General features: G+C 40.4%; 1 protein-coding gene across 1 annotated transcript in view; it reads right to left on the bottom strand.

Annotated features, from left to right (window-relative positions):
- The window catches only part of kcnj3a (potassium inwardly rectifying channel subfamily J member 3a), a gene marked incomplete at both ends in the record, with an annotated part of 96,036 nt that extends 92,905 nt beyond the window's left edge, over positions 1–3,131 (bottom strand). The window contains 2 exons of the mRNA XM_079820846.1: positions 631–847; positions 2,469–3,131. Coding sequence (XP_079676972.1) covers positions 631–847; positions 2,469–3,131 — 880 coding nt within the window. The remainder of the gene's footprint in view (positions 1–630; positions 848–2,468) is intronic.
- Between the last annotated feature and the right edge of the window lie 16,594 nt (positions 3,132–19,725).

The raw sequence follows: 19,725 nt of genomic DNA, 5'->3' as shown, positions 1-19,725 counted from the left end.
TCAATGTGTGATGAGTTGGATGTGAGAACGTGTTGCGATAATACACCTGCCGACTTTGTAAATGGTTACATAGAAAAACTGAGCATTTATAGTCTAGGATCACACGCTACCAGACTTTTAAGTTGTTCCGAAATGCAGAAACACGCACTTCGTTTCTAAGAGATGCATGGAAAATTAAAACAACATGTGTTCTAAAATTGCCTAAAATTATCGGCACCAATAGCCTCGTGGGCAGTGCGCTGACATATAGCGCTGTTGCACTTGGGGCGACCTGAGTTCGAGTCCCGGCTCGTGGACCTTTCCCGATCCCGTCCCCTCCTCTCTCTCTCTCCCACTTCGCTTCCTGTCTACCTACTGTCCTATCATAATAAATCTTTAAAAAAAAAACAATATGTCTGATATCCTCCAATGGATAAAATGAAAATCTGAAGCTAAAAAAGTTTACTGCCAAAAATCTGCATACTGACTTTCGCCAACTAGCGTTGACTCATATCCAGACTGTAAATCAGGGAAAAACCAGGACAAAAGTTGTGTAGTGTATTCCAGCCTTTAACTTTCACAGGCCTTTTTAATTTAAAATCAAAATGCAAAAGACAATGCATGATTTAAATAGCAGACAGGATAACTTACCAGTCGTTTCAACAATGCCCTCCAAAATCACAACAATCTCAAACTGTTCCGTCTGCATGGATCGCTGCGAGAGCTCATAGAAGGGGCTCTTGGTGTCGATCACATGACAGATTGTGAGTGGTGACACGAGAAAGAGTTGGTCCGCTCCGGTGCTGAAGCCCACATCAAGCTCCAGCTGATCCAGGGGGAGGAACTCACCCTCGGGCGTCTGTCGGGACTGCGGGAGCGAGAAGAGGGGAGATGGGGCGTAAACATCGCTTTACAAACTGTACTGTGAAGTGAGCTGTGAGGATAGACAGTCAGTCAACAAAGGAGAGACAGGTAGGAAATCAAATTAAAGCTCAAAGTTTACAATAAAGGAGCTGATGCTATTGTTGTACACCAATCACTAGGTTCAGGTTCATTTTTACTTTTTGAATACAACAAAGATTTCAGGGAGACACTATGCAGCATGTCTAATTGTTGTACGAGATTTTGGCCAGCATACTTAAATATAGGTCTGCATGCAATCAAGGCAGCCATAGTCCTATCTGGGTCTAAGGGACAGAAAACATATTTCATGATGACTGGCATCTTTAACATTTAAATTAAACAAAAACTCTCTCCTTTTTTTTTTTTTTTTTGTGTAAAATCTAAGCATTGGCTGAGTCTGTAGATGAACAACAGAGGGCAGAGTAACACTTTCCATCACAGTGCTCATATCACACATATTTCAGGTAAATATAGATACAGCATTAATAACACTAATTATGTGTAGCAGCTACAGTATAGAAAATACTGATATGGTAGGTACACTACCGGTGAAATGTTTGTATATTATATATTTTTTGTTTTTGAAAGAACTGCTCACCAAAGCTGCAGTGTTTTTAAATACAGTAAAAACTGTTGCAAATACAGTAAAAATACAGTAAAATAATAAAAATAATATTGTGAAATATTACCACAATTTAAAATAACTGTAATGAAAAGCTGTATTTTGAGCATCATTATTCCAGTCTTCAGTTTTACATGATCCTTCGGGAATCATTCTAATATGCAGATTTGGTGCTCATTTCTGATTATTATCAATGTTGAAAACATTGGGGGGGGTTGTTATTTGAAATACAAATCTTTCAAGACATTACAAACATCTTTCACTTTTTGAATTTAATAAAATGTGTCCTTGGCTGAATAAAAGTATTACTTTCTTTCTTTAAAAAAAAAAAAAAAAAAAAAATTCTTATTTACCCTAAACTTTTGAATGGTAGTGTATCACAGTTTCCACAAAAATATTAAGCAGCAAAAACTGTTTTCAACATTAATGATAATGTTTCTTGAGCAGCAAACCAGCATGGTTTCATGTGACTGAAGATTCAGATTTGCCATTACAGGAATAAATTACATTTTAAACATATGTTAAAATAGAAAACAGTTATTTTAAATTCAAATTGTAATACTATTTCTCAATATTTCTGTTTTTTTACTGTATTTTTGATCAAATAAATTCAGCCTTGGTGAACATAAAATACTTTTTTTGGAACATTACAAAATCGCATTTATTCCAAACTTTTAACCGGTAGTGTATATGTTTTGAAAGATATGCCTACACAAATGATTAATACATTTTAAACATACTAATGTCAATAAGTATTGAATACAGTCGTTTTCTTTACAGTGTCCATGTTAGACCTATTAGACAATGATATTATCAAACCACAAAAAGTATATTTACAAGCAGCTTCACAACATTAGTAGACACAAAATTACTGTATGTACATGCTGTTAATGTGTATTACTCAGTACGCACATGTCGAACATGTTAACAATTTCAAAAAATTTGACAAAAGACAGGCTCTTACCTTGAGTAATTTGCACCGGATCTGTGCTGAAACCATGTGACTGTTGCGCAGATTTCCCACCCTGAACATCAGTGTGAGTTTGCCGTCACGCATGGAGATGACTGCATTTTCACTAAACATCAGAGTCTCTGCCCTCTTCTTGGGTTGAGACATCTTAATAAACATACAGCCTATTAAAAAGGCATCCACTATGGAGCCCAGGATAGACTGAAATAGGAAGAGAATGATTCCTTCTGGACATTTATCGGTGATGTATCTGTGGCCATATCCTATAGTGGCCTCTGTCTCAATGAAGAAGAGGAAAGCAGAGGGAAAGTTATAGACGTTGGCCACGCATGGCGTGTACTTCTCATCGTGGACTCGGTACAGGTCACCTCTGATGTATGCAATGACCCACCACATAAAAGCCATGAATAACCAGGCTACTGTGTATGTGAGGATGAAGATGAAGAGGTTCCATCGCCATTTGAGGTCTACTAAAGTTGTGAATAAGTCTGAGAGATATCTGCTGGTCTCTCCACCCAGGTTTCCATGCTGGACGTTACATCGTCCATTCTTGTCCACGAATCGCTGTCGTTTCCTCTTCTTTTCCTTCTGATGGCTGGAGGATGTGGTGGTCACTACCTGATAGTCGCTTCCAAATTTCTTACGAAGTGCAGACATTTTATCCTGCAGAGACAGCAGCAAAACGAACTTGACTGCCTGATATTTTAGCAGTGTATTAGACCTGTCATGACCTTTTCAATGGATAAAGATTTTATAAGTAAAAACAAGACCACATAGAAGAGACCAAAGCTAGTTGTCACATGAAGAAGTTGTCACAAGGTCTTTATCTCTTAAGCTTTTGAGTCAAAAATCAAATAATAGGAAATGTACATTTTACCTGAAAGGCTATGTCAGGTCAGGGCAAGTTTTCTCATTTGTGTTATAGTAAATATATTCAGTTGATTTATTACAATTTCACCAACAACTTAGTTGTATAGGTTACAGTTTATTTTAAGATGTCCATAGTGTAATTACATATATAAGTACTAAGTAATATTAATTAACAACATGTACTTACTATAGGTTTATGGTTGGGGTTTGTTCAGGATTACTTGCTTATAAGTATGCATACTTTACTATGTACATGTGACGTGTAACAAGGACACGAAAAATAAAGCCTTACAATTTTATATATTTTTTTACGTTATACATATATTTTTTTCCTTCATTGGCTGCTTCATTAATTGTTTTTGATCCATAATTCTTTAATAGTTTACCTTTTGCTGTAAAACCACTAAATAGCCAGTGATATTTTAAATACATGTTATGGAAGATGGCTTTTGTATTTTAGATAAAAGAAAGTCAAAGTATTAATAGACAGCAGATTCCATGGCTATCAATAATAATACATAAAAATTTCAATAGCTTTTTTGTAGCCATAAAACACTGACTTTCAAAACATACCCTGAGAAATAGTCAGTGGAAATTGTGACGATAGTCACGGTCTAATGAAAATTTGAAGAATAAGAAGAGAAGACAATAGTCTTACCTATATTTCAACATACAGGGATTTCTCCTCTCTTCTCATTTCCTGCGTATCATCTCAGACCAAAGCGTAGTTCAAAGAGAAGCAATCGTTTGCTTATTTAAAAGCTGTAGAGATAAATGTTCCCTCCTTGGGGATACAAGCAGGAAACTCTCCACACACAGGCGCTATCCAGCGGCTCGGTCCTGATACACTCAGTCTGTCTTCACTCATCTGTTCATTTGAGTTTCACAAACCGAAGCTCAGAGTTGCTGATGATTTTCGTCCGTCCGATCACAGATTAGCGCATCCGTCTGTCCAGCGATTTGCGCAACAATTGATGGATACAAAAACTAGTCTAGCTGCGTTTCAACATCTGGCTGAATTTTCTCCAGCTCTGTTTGTTCACAAGTACAACATAAGCAACTTAATCAGATTATGCTGCTCAGAGCCTGTGTGGTGAAACCAAATTGATGGTTATGAATTTATCCGGACGCGCCTCGGACTAACATATACACTGTGTTTTGCTCCCAAACCCAAGGTCTGTTGTTCCTGTGTTATCGAGCTCGTTGCAAGAGAATGAAACAAAAAAAACTGCCAAATGGTTGCAGGGACGGCCAGGTCGTGAGAGAAAGAGAGTGTGTGAGGCTGCTCTTTGTCTCTTCTTGTGCACTGAGCGTTTCTCTCGCCTGAAGCTCCTCGCAGGATACTGAGATGCGTGTTATTCAGCAGGGGAGGGCGGAACTTCACAATCACAATTCGCGTTTATTGGCTAAGGAAGTTATACTTACAAGGAATCTGACTTTCGTTTTTCATGATGTTGAAAACAATCATTATACCATATTCAGTAATGCACAGAAAATACAATGCAATAGGCCTACACTATAATAGGCTAAGGGATGTGTAATGCTGTAAGCACCCTGACCTCGCCCTCGATGAAAGGCGTATCGAAGAGTTGCGAGAAAAGGACAGCCCAGATTATACTTCCTACTTGAGGCCTTTATCTCGTTGTATCTCGTTATTTATAGCATTGACAAATAAATAAATAAATAAAGAACAATTATTATGTGTTTGAATTACAGTGTTGTTTATGTGGAATATGATTGTTTTAATGTAGGCCTATGTGTTTTTTAGTTGTGATGTGCTACCACTGTATAATTGCCCCTTGTGGGACTAAAAAAGTGGTTAACTAACTTAAATTAGAACTGAAATGTGTGATAACAAAATTAATTTAATATTACAGTTTCTTACAATCGCTATGACATTTTTTTCAATACTTTTAACAAATTTCCTAAACTCTTAACACACCAACACACCTACATCACACAATTGCCAAAACGATTAATTTCATGCTCAAAATCACACATTGTAAACTAAACTCCAAAACTAATTTTCAAAATAAAATAATACACTAACACAATACACTATGTCTACCAAAACCCAAACACATTTAGTCAATCATAGCACAGTGTCGTAAAAACACTAACACTAGATGGAATTACAGAAACTGCATTATTTTATGTGTCAGGTCTGCCCTTATACAACAGACAGTATATTTTATTGATCATAGATTGTGTGTCTTTTGAAGCCTCTCCACGTTTTTGTTTTGTGGGGTTTAGTAAATGCATGCATTTTGTTTATTTTGAATTCAATACAAAAAATGAATGACCCATCTCAGGGTAGTTTTATAGAATGCCCTTTAGTTTTTTTTCATTATCAGCATCACCTTGTTGACAATAACAAGTTCCTGTTCTTCATTTAGGAGCTTTCCTCTGTCCCCTGAGGGAGGTAGATGTTGAATCCTTAAATAGACAAAATACAGTTACATATTAGAGACCAGAGGCATACAGTCACTGTAATACATGGTAAAAGTATTTGCACTTTGCAGTAAGAGAAGCCCTTATACAATATCATACCTGTTGGTTTCTCGAAAAATCTGGATAATGGATGGCACTGTGTCCCGGCTGAGATTTGGCTGTACTCGTTCACCAGCCTCTATGTATGAAAGCCTGTTGTTTATGACATGTCTATGATAGTAGCTCTTATTTCATCAATTATGATAATTCTGGCCCTTCTTTGAGCGCCACCATGCATTCACCCTCCTCAATCTCTCCCTTGCTCTTGTCCAGGCATTCCTCTCCCTTGTCCTGGTCCTCATGTTCCTCTCCCTCATGCAGGCATTTTTCTTACTTTCTTTGTGTTGCTCTATATTGTTCCTTTTTCACACAAGATCAGCCCAAAGATGCCCTCTTTTACTGTATACCATAAGGTCATGTGATTGAAAGAACATCAACACCTGAACAATTCCTAGATGGGAATCAGCTGTGATTTATATATTTGCGTAACGTCAATCGGCTGTTTCTCAGTACCAATGGAATAAAACACAGGGGATATATTTGTGTTTTAATTCTCAATATAAACAGCTGTTCACTTATACTTTAGTCTATAAGGTTAGGGTTTAGAACAAGGTGTTATCTGTTCTGACATACAGTGTTAAAGCACTGGTAAATTTGGCAGTAAAAATTCATTGTTTTGGTCTTGGTTGAGCTTGTGTGTATAAGAAGTTCAAGCATTTTAAATTTGTGTTAACTGCATGCATTTTGTGTAAAAGCAACAATAAATGCATTAATTGTATAGCCTACACAGACAGATGTTGTGCTAACTGAGTTTAGGACATTTGTTAAAAGTATTGAAAAAATTGTCATAGCGATTGTAAAAAACTGTAACAAGTCCATGGACCATTTCCATTGCACAAAAGGTACTTTATAGCGGAAAAGGTCCTTCAGATTATTAAAATGTTATTTTATGTTGAGATAAGTTATCAAGTGAGTAAATGCAATACACAGCACATCTTTACATCCATTACCAGTGTAGCAATGGTACAGAATAAATGAAGACTACACTTACATACACACACATGGGCTATTCCAAATGCAACGGAACAGGAGATTTTTACAGTAACCTCTTTGCATACAGCAAATTCATCTGAAACAAATTATGGTTTCTGGTTACACAACAAATCAAACACACTAATGCTCAAAACCACAGCAGAGATACAGCATGATTTATGTTATAGTCAGATTGCTATAATCTTTCTTTTATCAAGATCAAACATCTTGTTGTGTGTGTGTGTGTGTGTGTGTGTGTGTGTGTGTGTGTGTGTGTGTGTGTGTGTGTGTGTGTGCGTGCGTGCGTGCGTGCGTGCGTACGTGTGTGTGTGTGTGTGCGTCTATTTATAGTTTGTGTGGATGTCAAATGTAATTTAACCATCAAAGGAGAGCGATGACCAGCCACCTGCCTGACATATCGCTGTAGTCTACCTGCCTAATTTGATTTGTGTTGACAGTCTGATTTACTGAGGCCTTGGGAGGATGTAGATTTAGACATGTTGAAGAATCTCAACACTTTCTGTAAACAGAAAAGCTCTTTGGATTATACCCAAGTAAGGCAGTCAACTGAAATTATCTTTTCTATAAGAGAGTCATTTGCACATTTGTCCTCTGAAATGTACATATTATTGTACATACATCATCCTGATTTGTCAAGGCATTAACAGCATATTTACACTCTAAAGTTGTTTTGCTGTTGGCTGTCTGTGTGTGAGAGTGTGTGTGTGTCATGTTTTTCTATCCTGGGGAGGACTTCAACCTGGATGCACACTGACTCATGGGGACTTGTGTCACTGCGGGGACCTAAATTGAGGTCCCCATGAGTAAACAAGCTTATAAATCATACAGAATGAGTTTTTTTGAAAATGTAAAAATGCAGACAGTTTTCTGTTATGGGTAGGTTTAGTGTAAGGGGATAGAATATACAGTTTGTTCAGAATAAAAAAACATTATGTCTATGTATGTGTGTGTGTGTGTGTGTGTGTGTGTGTGTGTGTGTGTGTGTGTGTGTGTGTGTGTGTGTGTGTGTGTGTGTGTGTGTGTGTGTGTGTGTGTGTGTGTGTGTGTGTGTGTGTGTGTGTGTGTGTGTGTGTGTGTGTGTGCGTGAGCGAGTATATACCTTGTGTCACAAATCAAGATACATTTTCCATTCCACTACACCTGGAAAAATGAGCAGCAACTCCTCCCATCATCCAAGGATAAATAGATTATTGATCTGTACTTGTTAAAGCAAGACACAATAACTGCTGAAATTGACTGAAAGTAGTAATAACGGTAGCCCTTTATTTTTCAGTCCTGTTCCGCATATACATACTATGTAGGCTGCTTAATAAAACAATTACAATAACTGGATTATAAGGTACTAACCCTAAACCTACCCCTAATCCCATGTAGTTACCTTATATACCAGTATACTGTCTTTGGTTAGCACACTGTAAGTACACTGAAAATACACATACTTTGAAATAAAATGTAACGGTAACAACAATATGCAATATGAGTGCTGTCTTTACATCAAAGAGCTCACAAAGATAAAGACTGATTTCTGATGAAGACTGAAATCTGTCTATTTCTTCTTTTAGATAGTGACTGAAGAAGATTCATTGACATTAAGCAAATTGTGCCATTGGGAAGTTGTCACAAGAGTTATATCTCAGTAACTAGAAGGTTTTGGGCCAGATTTACTAAACAGGGCAAATTAGCGTGAGAGAGCAATTCCACAAATGAACTGATGGGAGTGGACAGTTCTGCATGTGATGACGACACGCAAATGAATGAACACACACACAGCCAGATCATTTCCATAATGACCAGCACAATCTACCCGTTAGCGTCTGGTTTAAGACTCTTTTTTTGGGTGGTAAATAATGGCGCAAACACCAGTAAATTGACAAGCGCAAACCTTAGTAAATCACCTCCAATGAATTTTGCGTCTGAAAGGGAAACTCCTAAAAATGCATATGCAATACGATCAGCTGCAAAAATAAGCCTGTCGACGTCTTTTCAGTGCTAATTTCCTGACAGTAGTTTTTTAACGCCAGATTTACTAAAGCTGTTAGTAAATCTGGCCCTTTGAGTCAAAATTACAGTTGTAGTGTAGTTACAGTGTTTTTTTTATATATTGGTTTCAAACAATTAAGTATTAAATTACAAACATCTTTTGTGATTTTTTACCTCCAAACCGGTTAAACCGCACTGGAATACATTAAAGGGGTGGTAAAACACATTCTTTTGAAGGCTTGATTGTGTTTGTGGGGTGCACTGTAACATGTGTTCATGCTTCGTTTAAAAAAAAAAATCATTATTTTTCATATATTTGTCATACCTTTATTCTACACTGCTCTGTCCCTCCTTGTAAAACGGTCTGATGCTTTCCGGGTTGTATGAAGCCAGTCCCTCAAAAATACGCGATGGGCTCAGATTGGTTAGCTGGCTCAGTGTGTTCTGATTCGCTAACCGCAGTGCACGTTTGTCGGAAACGTCACGCCCCTTACCTGGAGGCTGTGCTTTGGTCAGTATTAGAAACGATGGCGTCAATAAAAACATACCAATCTGAGCCCGAATCAGACCCAGAACATTTTAGTGAAGATGATGGAGCAGAACCTGTTCAGTCCTCAAGAGTAAAGACTGCGGATCTATAGTGATCGCTACTGAATGGCACTGTTACTTTTGTATTTTTAGAACGATTATAGCCAAATATCTGTCGCAAGAACTATTAACCCAAAACACTAAACACTGGCTTTTCTAGTAAGTTTGCCAAATCACACACAGAACCATGTTTAGCAAGCCTGTTAAACAACACATAAAAGCTCTAATCAAAGAATCATTTACACTAATGCCAAGTTCGCTGTTGAGATTTTAACGTTAGTGTTTGTAACGATAGGTGTTCGTCCGATAACGTTAAGTATGAATGAGCATTTAACAGACTTGTTTGCAGAACAGTGTTGTCATCTGTTTACTTCCTTGCTACAATGTACAACCTATTACAGGAAAACACATCGATGAAAAATAAATCAGACTTACAGGTAGTGGCCCGTAAACAGCTTCTGTTTGTAAATCCAGCTTTCAGGACAAGCCGTTGTGCATATCCTGTATTGAACTCGCGAACATTGTGGAAGTTTTCCTGCGTGAAATGTGCTGCGGGAGGAAGCCCCGCGCGCGTCGTGCATTCACACACTGGCCGCGTTTGTCTTATGCAGCTGACGTTGTGCAAATCCGGCATTGATCTCGCGAAGATGGAAGTTTTCCTCCGTGAGATGTGCTGCGGGAGCCCCGCACGCGCCTGTTCCCTTCTGTCTCATACACATGTGCATATAACATGCTGTATGTTAAACGCTCTGCAACGCACCCCTGTCCCTATGAAGGCTGAACAAAGCAAGTACCCCAGACCTGCAATCCGGATGAATATAACAGCGTTTCCTCTGCATCGCGGCAACAACACTCCAGCCTAACTATACCACAACAGCGCCGCGATACAAAATGGCGCCCCCTACCCCCCTATTTAATATTCTCGGAGGAGGGGTTTATGTAAATATTGAGCCTGGTGATGTCACCAACCCTGGAGGAATGTGTGTAGTCGCCTACTGGCCGTTTGCTGTAGTTCTTAGAAATGGATTTCTTTAAAAGCAAATATCTCCCTTTGCTTTAAACTTTGAACGTTGTAACTTTGCAGATGTTGTTTATGCTCAAGCAGCAACATTACACGCTAGCTAAAGTTAGAATAGTGAAATCGTGGTTTACCACCCCTTTAAGACAAGCGTTAATAACGAATATAATTTTAAACTAAAAAAGGGATTTTTAATATATATATATATATATATATATATATATATATATATATATATATATATATATATATATATATATATATATATATATATATATATATATATATATATATATATATATATGTGTGTGTTTTGTTTACATGGGAATGTTTTCATATTTTAATTAATCACAATATGTGCCAGATCAATGCATGTCACATTTATGATGTCATTTTATGCTTTATATTTGTATTACTGTTTATATTTGGCTGAAAATGATTTGGTTGAGTAGATTTTTAATAGATTCCATTAGTATTATCTTGCACAACTACATACACACTATAAAAGAAACCATATGATGTTTAGGTATTATGTTTAGGTTATGTTTCTCTCTCTCTCTCTCTCTCTCTCTCTCTCTCTCTCTCTCTCTCTCTCTCTCTCTCTCTCTCTCTCTCTCTCTCTCTCTCTCTCTCTCTCTCTCTCTCCAAAACACTAAACCAATCATCTATTTGTCTCTTTGCACAACCTGACCAGCACTTCCCCTATCATGCTCCTTGTTTCTTTCACATTTCCCTTTAATTTTGTATTTTATTTACTCCCTGCCACACACATTACAAAAATATCTTGTTGATCTAACTTAATAAAATGATGACAAACATTTCCAAATAGCTTAATATATTTATTTGAACTGAAACTAGGGTAATGATGAGTAAAATTAATCTTAGTTCAATGAGATCACACCAATTTCATTTGCAGTGTTGGGGAAAGTTACTTTTAAAAGTAATGCATTACAATATTGTGTTAATCCCTAAAAAGTAAGTAATTGCGTTACTAACTTTTAATGGAAAGTAATGCATTACATTTTGCTTTACTTTTTCTCACCCGGGCTGGGCTTGCTAGTTTGTTTTTTAATAACAATAAAAAAAGTAATTTTTTGGGCATATGTAAAGGCCCTTTCACACCAAAAGTGAAATAAATAAATAATAAATTCACACCTGTACAGTAGAGGGTGCAGCTCAAACAAACCTGTGCCATTCTGGATTGCAAAAAAATAGGATTAAAAAAAAAAGTTTGCAATTCACTGTTTTTATTCATTTTTGAGGAACACTGACTGAATCTGTTTTTGTGCAAGCGAGATGAGTAAATGCATGCTCACATTTAGTCTAGATTTACACTCTCAGAAAAAAAGGTACAGTGGAGGTACAATTTTGTTCCTTGGGGAACAAAATGTAAAACTGTACCTCTAACCCTTAAATGCATGACTGTTTCGCCAATCATTCTAAAATATTCGGGTCTTTAGCGACCCGGATCTATATCTAACACAAATGGATCTCTACCCGTCGCGATAATATAAAACTTATAAAAAAAGAATAAAATAAGCATTTTGTTACCATTTGGAGCTTGGAAGGGTTCAGTTTGAGCAGAAGTTCCCCTTCGAGGGAACTCGCACTGCGTCGTCGAGTGACAACACTCTGGGAATGCCCACAGCATTGCGCATCTGAAGTATGAATGAAATCAAGCCAATCTGATTGGTGGTGCGTCATGACGTAGTAGATGACGGTATACCCGGAAGATACATAAGGGATGCTGATGCAAACACACAACAGCTTTTGCTCTTCAGCGGAGCGCTCTGTGTGAAATTGTTTGTCTATTTGGTGTTGTTTTGTCAAATATATATCTCAGGAAAGATGGCTAGTGGGCAACAGTTTAAAAGGTGTGTGCACCCGTGTCCGCGATTCCTTTCGGGCACGGACACACACCAAATGTATGTGCAATGTCTGGGCGTGCAGCACGCTAGGGCGGCTCTCAAGTGAATGTGATAAGCTGCCGCTCAGGGTGTTGCGCTCATGGCTGGTCGTGTTTGATGAGGCCGGCCAAGCCCGCGAGCCCCAGGGATCTGGGCCCGCCGTTGCTGAGGCAGCGCGCCGCCGTAGATCATGGAGCTCGCAGAGGGATCTCGTGACAGGAAATGGGACTGCTGAGGCACTTTCCCTATCCTCGTCCGAGGATTCCGATGTTCTCCCGCCCCGTGTGGAAGCCCGCGAAGTGGCTTCTTCCCGCGGGGAGGAGAACCCGATGCTTCAGCTGTCTGGCTCCGAGGAGTCGGATGTGCTGAGCGTCGAGGCGGGTGATGTGGAGCCTGAGCCATCGCTTCACACACACGCTCCAGAGGAGCTAGTGGAGGTTTTGACCCAAGCCGTGGCCAAGTTGCGAATTGACTGGCCACAGGAAGAGCCTGAAATCCAGCCACCTAGTAAGCTGGATGAACGGTTCTTCAGGCGCAGGCCTCAACCTCCACGCCGGGGCCTACCGCTTTTCCCAGACTCACACAATGAGTTGTGTAAGTCTTGGGATAAACCCTACTCAGCCAGAGTTTCCAACCCCCCAGTACTTGATTTTGGTAATGTGCTGGGGGCGGCTGAGCAGGGTTATGGGACTCTGCCTCTGGTGGAGGCCGAGGGAGGCTTCTCCCAAGACTGCTTCATCCCTCAAGGCCCCGGTGCTATCAGCGCTGGTGGGTAGGGCCTATATGCCGACCGGACGGGCTGGTAGTTGTCTGCACACCATGGCGGTACTGCAGGCCTAACAGGCCGACCTCTTCAAGGAGCTCGATGAGGGTGAGGGCCCGTCTCCGGACGACGTAATGGAACTCAGGAAAGCCACCGACTTGTCTCTCCGCATCACCAAGGAGACGGCCCGTGCCATCGGCCGCTCCATGGCTGGTCTGGTGTGTGTGGAGAGACATTTATGGTTAAATCTAAACAGATAAACACTTTCTCCTGGATTCCCCGATTTCACCTTCTGGCCTCTTCGGCGGCGCGGTAAACACCGTAGTCGAGAGGTTTCAGAAGGTGAAAAAACAGTTGGCGGCTTTCCAGCAGTATCTCCCTTGTCGGTCCAGCTCCTCGGTGAAGGCTGTCTCAAAAGGGCAGCCTCGGCCGTCTGCTAGCTCCTTGCACCGGCAGGTGCAAAAAGAGAGTGTCGCCTCCCGCGCCCCTCCCGAGGGAGCCTGGCAAAAGAGGCAGCGCTCTCGCGGTAAGCCTTCCGAGCCTAAGGTTGATCTGAGGACCGTCCTTCAGGCGAAGAAGCGGTCCTAGCTTCCGCCAAGCGGTCCTAGCTTTGGCCGGACCGCTGAGAGCTGTCCCCCCAGGGGCGGAGCAACCGAGGTCGTTTTCCCCCCGGAGCTCTCGGGAAATCAGTGCTGTGAAATCAGTGAAATCAGTGCGGTCAGCCGCTTTAGAGGGTCGGGAATGAGTCTCGGTTGACACCCGAGGCCAGCCTCGAGAGGCTGGTTCCCTTAGTAAATTATCTCGGCACATGGTCATGCCTTCCGAGTGTTTCTACGTGGGTCCTGCAGACTGTAGAACTGGGTTACAGACTTCGGTTCTCCTCCCCCGAAGTTCAACGGGGTGGTCCGGACTGTGGTCGCCCCAGAGCAGGTTCGGGTTATGGAACAGGAAGTACAAGCCCTGTTAGCCAAGGAGGCCATAGAACGGGTCCCTCTGGCAGACAGGGAGTCCGGGTTCTACAGCCGGTACTTCATAGTTCCCAAGAAGGATGGTGGGTTGTGTCCGATAATAGATCTCAGGCTCTTGAATCGGTCTCTGAGGAGATTCGGGTTCAAGATGCTCACAATTCCAGCCATCGTGAGTGGCTATATTAACAAATTACTGTCACTAAAAGACTTTGAGAATAAAACAGAGGTAAAAAATGGAAGCTTGACTCTTGGTCTTGGGGCTTTCCACGCACCTCTAGGTGATGGACCATTGGGGAAGCACCACCTGGTTGTACAGTTCCTCCGTGGGGCTCGGAGGATGAGGCCTGCGGCTCGCTCCAGAGTCCCAACCTGGGACCTGGCGGTGGTCCTTGAAGGGTTGGCTGAGGCCCCCTTCGAGCCACTGGAATTGGCTAAGCCGAAGAACCTGACCCTTAAGGTGGCCTTTCTCCTTGCCATTACCTCTCTCAGGAAAGTGGGAGATCTCCAGGCCTTGCCGATCACGCCGACTTGCCTGGAGTTTGCCCCTGGCGGAGTTAGGGCCATCTTACACCCTAGACCGGGCTATATACCCAAGGTGCCATCTCAGGTGGCACGGTCTTTGGTTCTTCAGGCTTTCCATCCTCCTCCCCACCTGACGGCGGAAGAGGGGAGACTTCACCTGCTCTGATTGTCAGAGCCCTAAGAGTTTATCTGGAGAAGTCTTCCCAGTGGAGAAGGTCAGACCAATTGTTGGTGTGCTTTGGCTCACCCAAGAAAGGGCTGCCTGCATCGACTCAGACGATCAGTAATTGGATTGTCCAGGCTATAGCCGCGGCTTATAAGGTGCGCAATTTGCCTTCACCTATGGCCGTGAGGGCCCATTCCACCAGGAGCATGGCCTCCTCGGTGGCCCTCCTTTCTGGTGTCTCGCTTCAAGAGGTTTGCGAGGCGGCCGGGTGGGCCACCCCGCACACCTTCTTAAGATTTTATAGTCTGCATCTCCCGGTGATGCCTGGTGCTAGAGTGCTCACGTCCTAAGTGTGCCTGGGCTCCAGCTTCACACTAGGACGGGGGTGATGTCGGTGTGGCCTAGTGGGTATTAACATTCCCAGAGTGTTGTCACTCGACGACGAAGTGCGAGTTCCCTCGAAGGGGAACGTCTCAGGTTACGACTGTAACCCTTGTTCCCCGAGAAGAGAACGAGACACTGCGTCTCGTCGCCACACCTATCACGGTCAGAGCGCTCGCTTCATCGCAAGTGCTGTTGTGTGTTTGCATCAGCGTCCCTTATGCATCTTCCGGGTATGCCATCATCTACTAAGTCATGACGCACCACCAATCAGATTGGCTTGATTTCATTCATACTTCAGATGTGCAACGCTGTGGGCGTTCCCAGAGTGTTGTCACTCGACGACGCAGTGTCTCGTTCCCTTCTCGGGGAACAAGGGTTACAGTCGTAACCCAAGACATTATATGCCATCATCACTGTCCACGTCAGAGCTCATTTCTCAGTACATTCAGCATCTAGCTCATATTCACCATATCAAACATATTCTCAAAACGATCGTTTTAAACATCTTCAAAATCAATATTTTGATCACTGACAGCTTCATCACTAGATCCACCATCAAGTTACAATGACATTTGATTGCGTTCAGTACTTGCTCTGCAATAAATCGCTGAGCCATTTCAAGTTTTGCAGATTATACTTATTATTGTTTTGTTTTCTGTCTGCAATAACTATGAGTAAAACGTCACTTTATCATGGTGTATCAGACATTGCCACCTTGTGGAAAAAAGGTGAATTGCACTTATTCCGTCATTAAAGATTCAATTATTATTGTGCATAAAATAATTTACATACAATATTACACACCTCAGGTCGTTAGCGACCCTAGACAATGTTTACAAAAAAATTTATGGAAAAACAGGCATTATTTATTAATTTCATTATAATTTTTTGTTATATTGTCTATAATGAATTGATTGAGGAATACTAAGAAGGTTGATGTCTAACTTTTAAAAAATTATGAGGAGGAGGGTAGTGAATGACGTCCCAGGTCGCTAAAGACCCGAGGTATGCATTTAAGGGTTAAATGAACACAATTCATTAGGGTACAATTATCCCATCGTTTTCCTCTACTTAGAGCAGGGGTAGGCAAGTTCGGTCCTAGAGAGCCGCTGTCCTGCAGAGTTTGGCTTCAACCCTGAAAGACATCTATGGAAGCTCTTGAGAATTAGCAGAGGTTTAGATGTAGATGTTTTAATGAAAATGTTTGGTCACCATTATTGTAATCAGCGTTTCATTTAGTTGGGCAGTTTGACTCTTGGCTTTTTATGTGAGTTTGTGGTTTTTGTTACAGTGTTAACAAAACACATAATCTGTTCAAATAAAAAGAAGCCATAAGCATTCCTTAAGGGTACCACCCCAGTGACGGCTACTTGTACCTTAAAAGGTACAATTGTGTACTCTTATTTTTGAGAGTGTACAATAACAATCATGTTTACAAAGTGCACACAACGCCTCTGCATCTTACTTTTGATATCTCTCAACTTGGGGACAGGAGAGCTGTCAGTCAATGGGAAAACAAAATTGCATTACTTGAAAAATTAACTTAGATATTTTTATGTAAATTTTAAAGTAATGCATTACTTTTATTTTCTTTTAAGATTTAAACTCTCTTACAATCTTTTTACTTGTTACTCGAAAAAAGTTATTTGATTACGTAACTCTTTTTACTTGTAACATGTTATACCCAACACTGTTAATTTCCAAGAACATAATTAACTCTTGCTGATCCAATCAGTTTTTGATGGTCAAATTGGTGCCCTGTGCAGAGCTGCATGAGATTTCTGTGTTTTTGAGGAACAGGAAAGATCTGTTTAATGTCTAGTTATGTTGGACAGGAGCTTGTGCTTGAGTTATGTTAGCTTTGTGAGGAAGTACAGTATTTGTTTTAGCTAAAATAGATCTTCAGTTAAAACAAATAGAAAAGGTATTAAAATTGAGTGAAAAGAATTAAGTTAAAAAAAATTGTTGCTTTAGCTCATTTTAATTAAGTAAACTGTAAACCAGCCTGATGTAATATCAGTTTTCTGATCAATGTTGATATCATACTTTGCCCAGGGCGTTTTAGTATAGATATTTTCTTAGCCAATTTAGTATTTTCTCAGTCTGCCTTTGATTGGATCAATACCAGTACAGAAGACAAAAAGGAAAAAAATATTCCTAGCATTCTGACTGCAATATACTGGTGTCTGTAATTAAAAATCTTCATATTTTTGAAAGTCTGAATATAATGGAAAAAGAAATACACATTGTTTGTCACTAAGTGTCCACATGTACTGCTATTAACATTTACTCTGCCTAATGCGTTGTGTAATGGGAAATTTTCAAGGAATATTTTGATTTCAATTATTATACAGATATATACAATTAGTATTCAGATTCTCTTGGCCTTTTCCTTTTCTGCAGAGATAATGAACTTTCCTGTGGCCAGTCTTCTAAGTCTTAAATATGGCGAGATGTCAGATAAGAGGAGCAGCAGTCCCGGCTCACGGAAGCGTCAGTGTTGTTAATGAGTTCCGGGTGAGAGCGGGTCAGTGTAACGGCTGCTCTTCCGTTCCTTAATGAGCAGAAGAGCTTCTGTTTGTCTCGAGTCTCTGCTAATGGTAGACTCTAAACAAAAGAAATTCACACGACTCGCTGGAGCGGTTTAAGATCAGAGTGGATTCTGACGTCAGCAAGGTATTTCTGAAACCCAGAGAGAGAACTTTAACTTTTTTTTAAATGTAAAAAAAAAAAAAAAAACATCATGTGAATGAATAAAATTCAAACAGGCAGTGTGACGTAACAGTATTGTAGCTATCTTATTGTAAACAAGCTTTGTTCCAAACCCTTGTGAACCACTAAAAATACAGACTTTTAAGTTAATATCTCCATACTGAAGGAAGAAACATCAATCTTCAACATTAATAGAGGATAATAATGCAATCAAATACAAAATTGTTTTAGCCTAAAGGCAGCATCCTGTACAGAGAATACAATCCCAGAATCCATTGCAACAAGCTGTAAAGAATTGAGTGATGGTGAAGTTTATAATAGATATTTCATTCAATACAATAGTTCAGTCCCAGTCACTTACCTATTGTTTGTGTATTCTAAATGATTAAAATTACTTTCCTGAAGTGCCATAGCATTTACCCTTGGCTAAATGCTGTTAGTTCATGCGTTCATGACCTCAAGGCTAGATTATTGTAATGCTCTACTGGGTGGTTGCCCTGCTCACCAAACTGCAGCTGGTCCAATACAGCAGCTCGAGTTCTTACTAGAACCAGGAAGTATGACAATATTAGCCCGGTTCTGTCAACACTGCACTGACTCCCTATTAAAAATTGTATACATTTTATCAAATCTTGCTTTCAAAAATTACTTACAAAGCACTAAATGGTTTAGCTCCCCAGTACTTGAATGAGCTCTTAACACATTATACTCCATCACGTCTACTGTGGTCTCAAAATTCTGGCCAGTTGATAATACCTAGAATATTAAAATCAACTGCTGCCGGTAGATCCTTTTCCTATTTAGCACCTAAACTCTGGAACAGTCTTCCTAGCATTGTTTGGGAAGCAGACACACTCTGTCAGTTTAAATCAAAACAAAAAAACAGATCTCTTTAATATGGTATACACATTATCAATTTATATTATTCAAATCAGTTAAATGATTGTTTTAGGCTGCATTAGCTAGGTCTGCCAGAACCGAGAACACCTATATTCCCTTAACACCTGATGTACTCTTTACATCATAAGAAGAATGGCATCTACGCTAATGTTAGTCTCTCTGTTTATCCCGAGGTTAACAGTAGTCAGCAGGATCCGGGCCGTATCCAGATCAGATGGTGGACCTGCGCCTAGACATGACCAACGCAGTCCTGAAGTGTCTGCAGAGACCGTGTCAACTACACTCTCCCCTATAAAGGCCTCATCGGGCACGACATCCTCAACAAACCCGTCTCCGGCGTGATGACTCTGATCTTCAATCAGATGGAACTGGACAAATATTCTTAATATTCCGATCTAATATGACTTCTGACCTGTAATATTGCCTGAATCATAATCATACACTGTTTGTTCGTTGGCCAGAGGAGAACTGGCACACCGACTGAGTCTGGCTTCTCCCAAGGTTTTTTTCTCCATTCTGTCGCCTGATGTCGTTATGGTTACTTGCCACCGTCGCTTCTGTCACCTTTGGCTTTTGGCTAGCTTAGTTGGGGACACTACACTAAGTATTCAAATATGTTACTGATCTGCCCACATTGACACTATATGATAATTGAACTGAGCTGGATTACATCACTGTTTTCTTCAGAGCGGCTGTACAGCTAAATCAAATTCTGTTGCATTATTTTCCTGTTAACACTGTATAGCTCGGCATTGTAAAAAGAGCTATATAAAATAAAGGTGACTTGACTACAACACTAACAGAAAGTGTCCTCCATAGTATTTAGCTAACTAGGGTTAAGAACAGAGCTTTATTTATGTATTTAATTGACCAAACAAAGAATAAAAATAAACTCAGGCTTCTACTTTCTGGAAATGCGTCATACACAGC

The sequence above is a fragment of the Gobio gobio genome (genome assembly GCF_949357685.1).
Source record: "Gobio gobio genome assembly, chromosome: 7".
NCBI classification, from domain to species: Eukaryota; Metazoa; Chordata; class Actinopteri; order Cypriniformes; family Gobionidae; genus Gobio; species Gobio gobio.
This window is presented reverse-complemented; position numbering and strand designations above follow the sequence as displayed.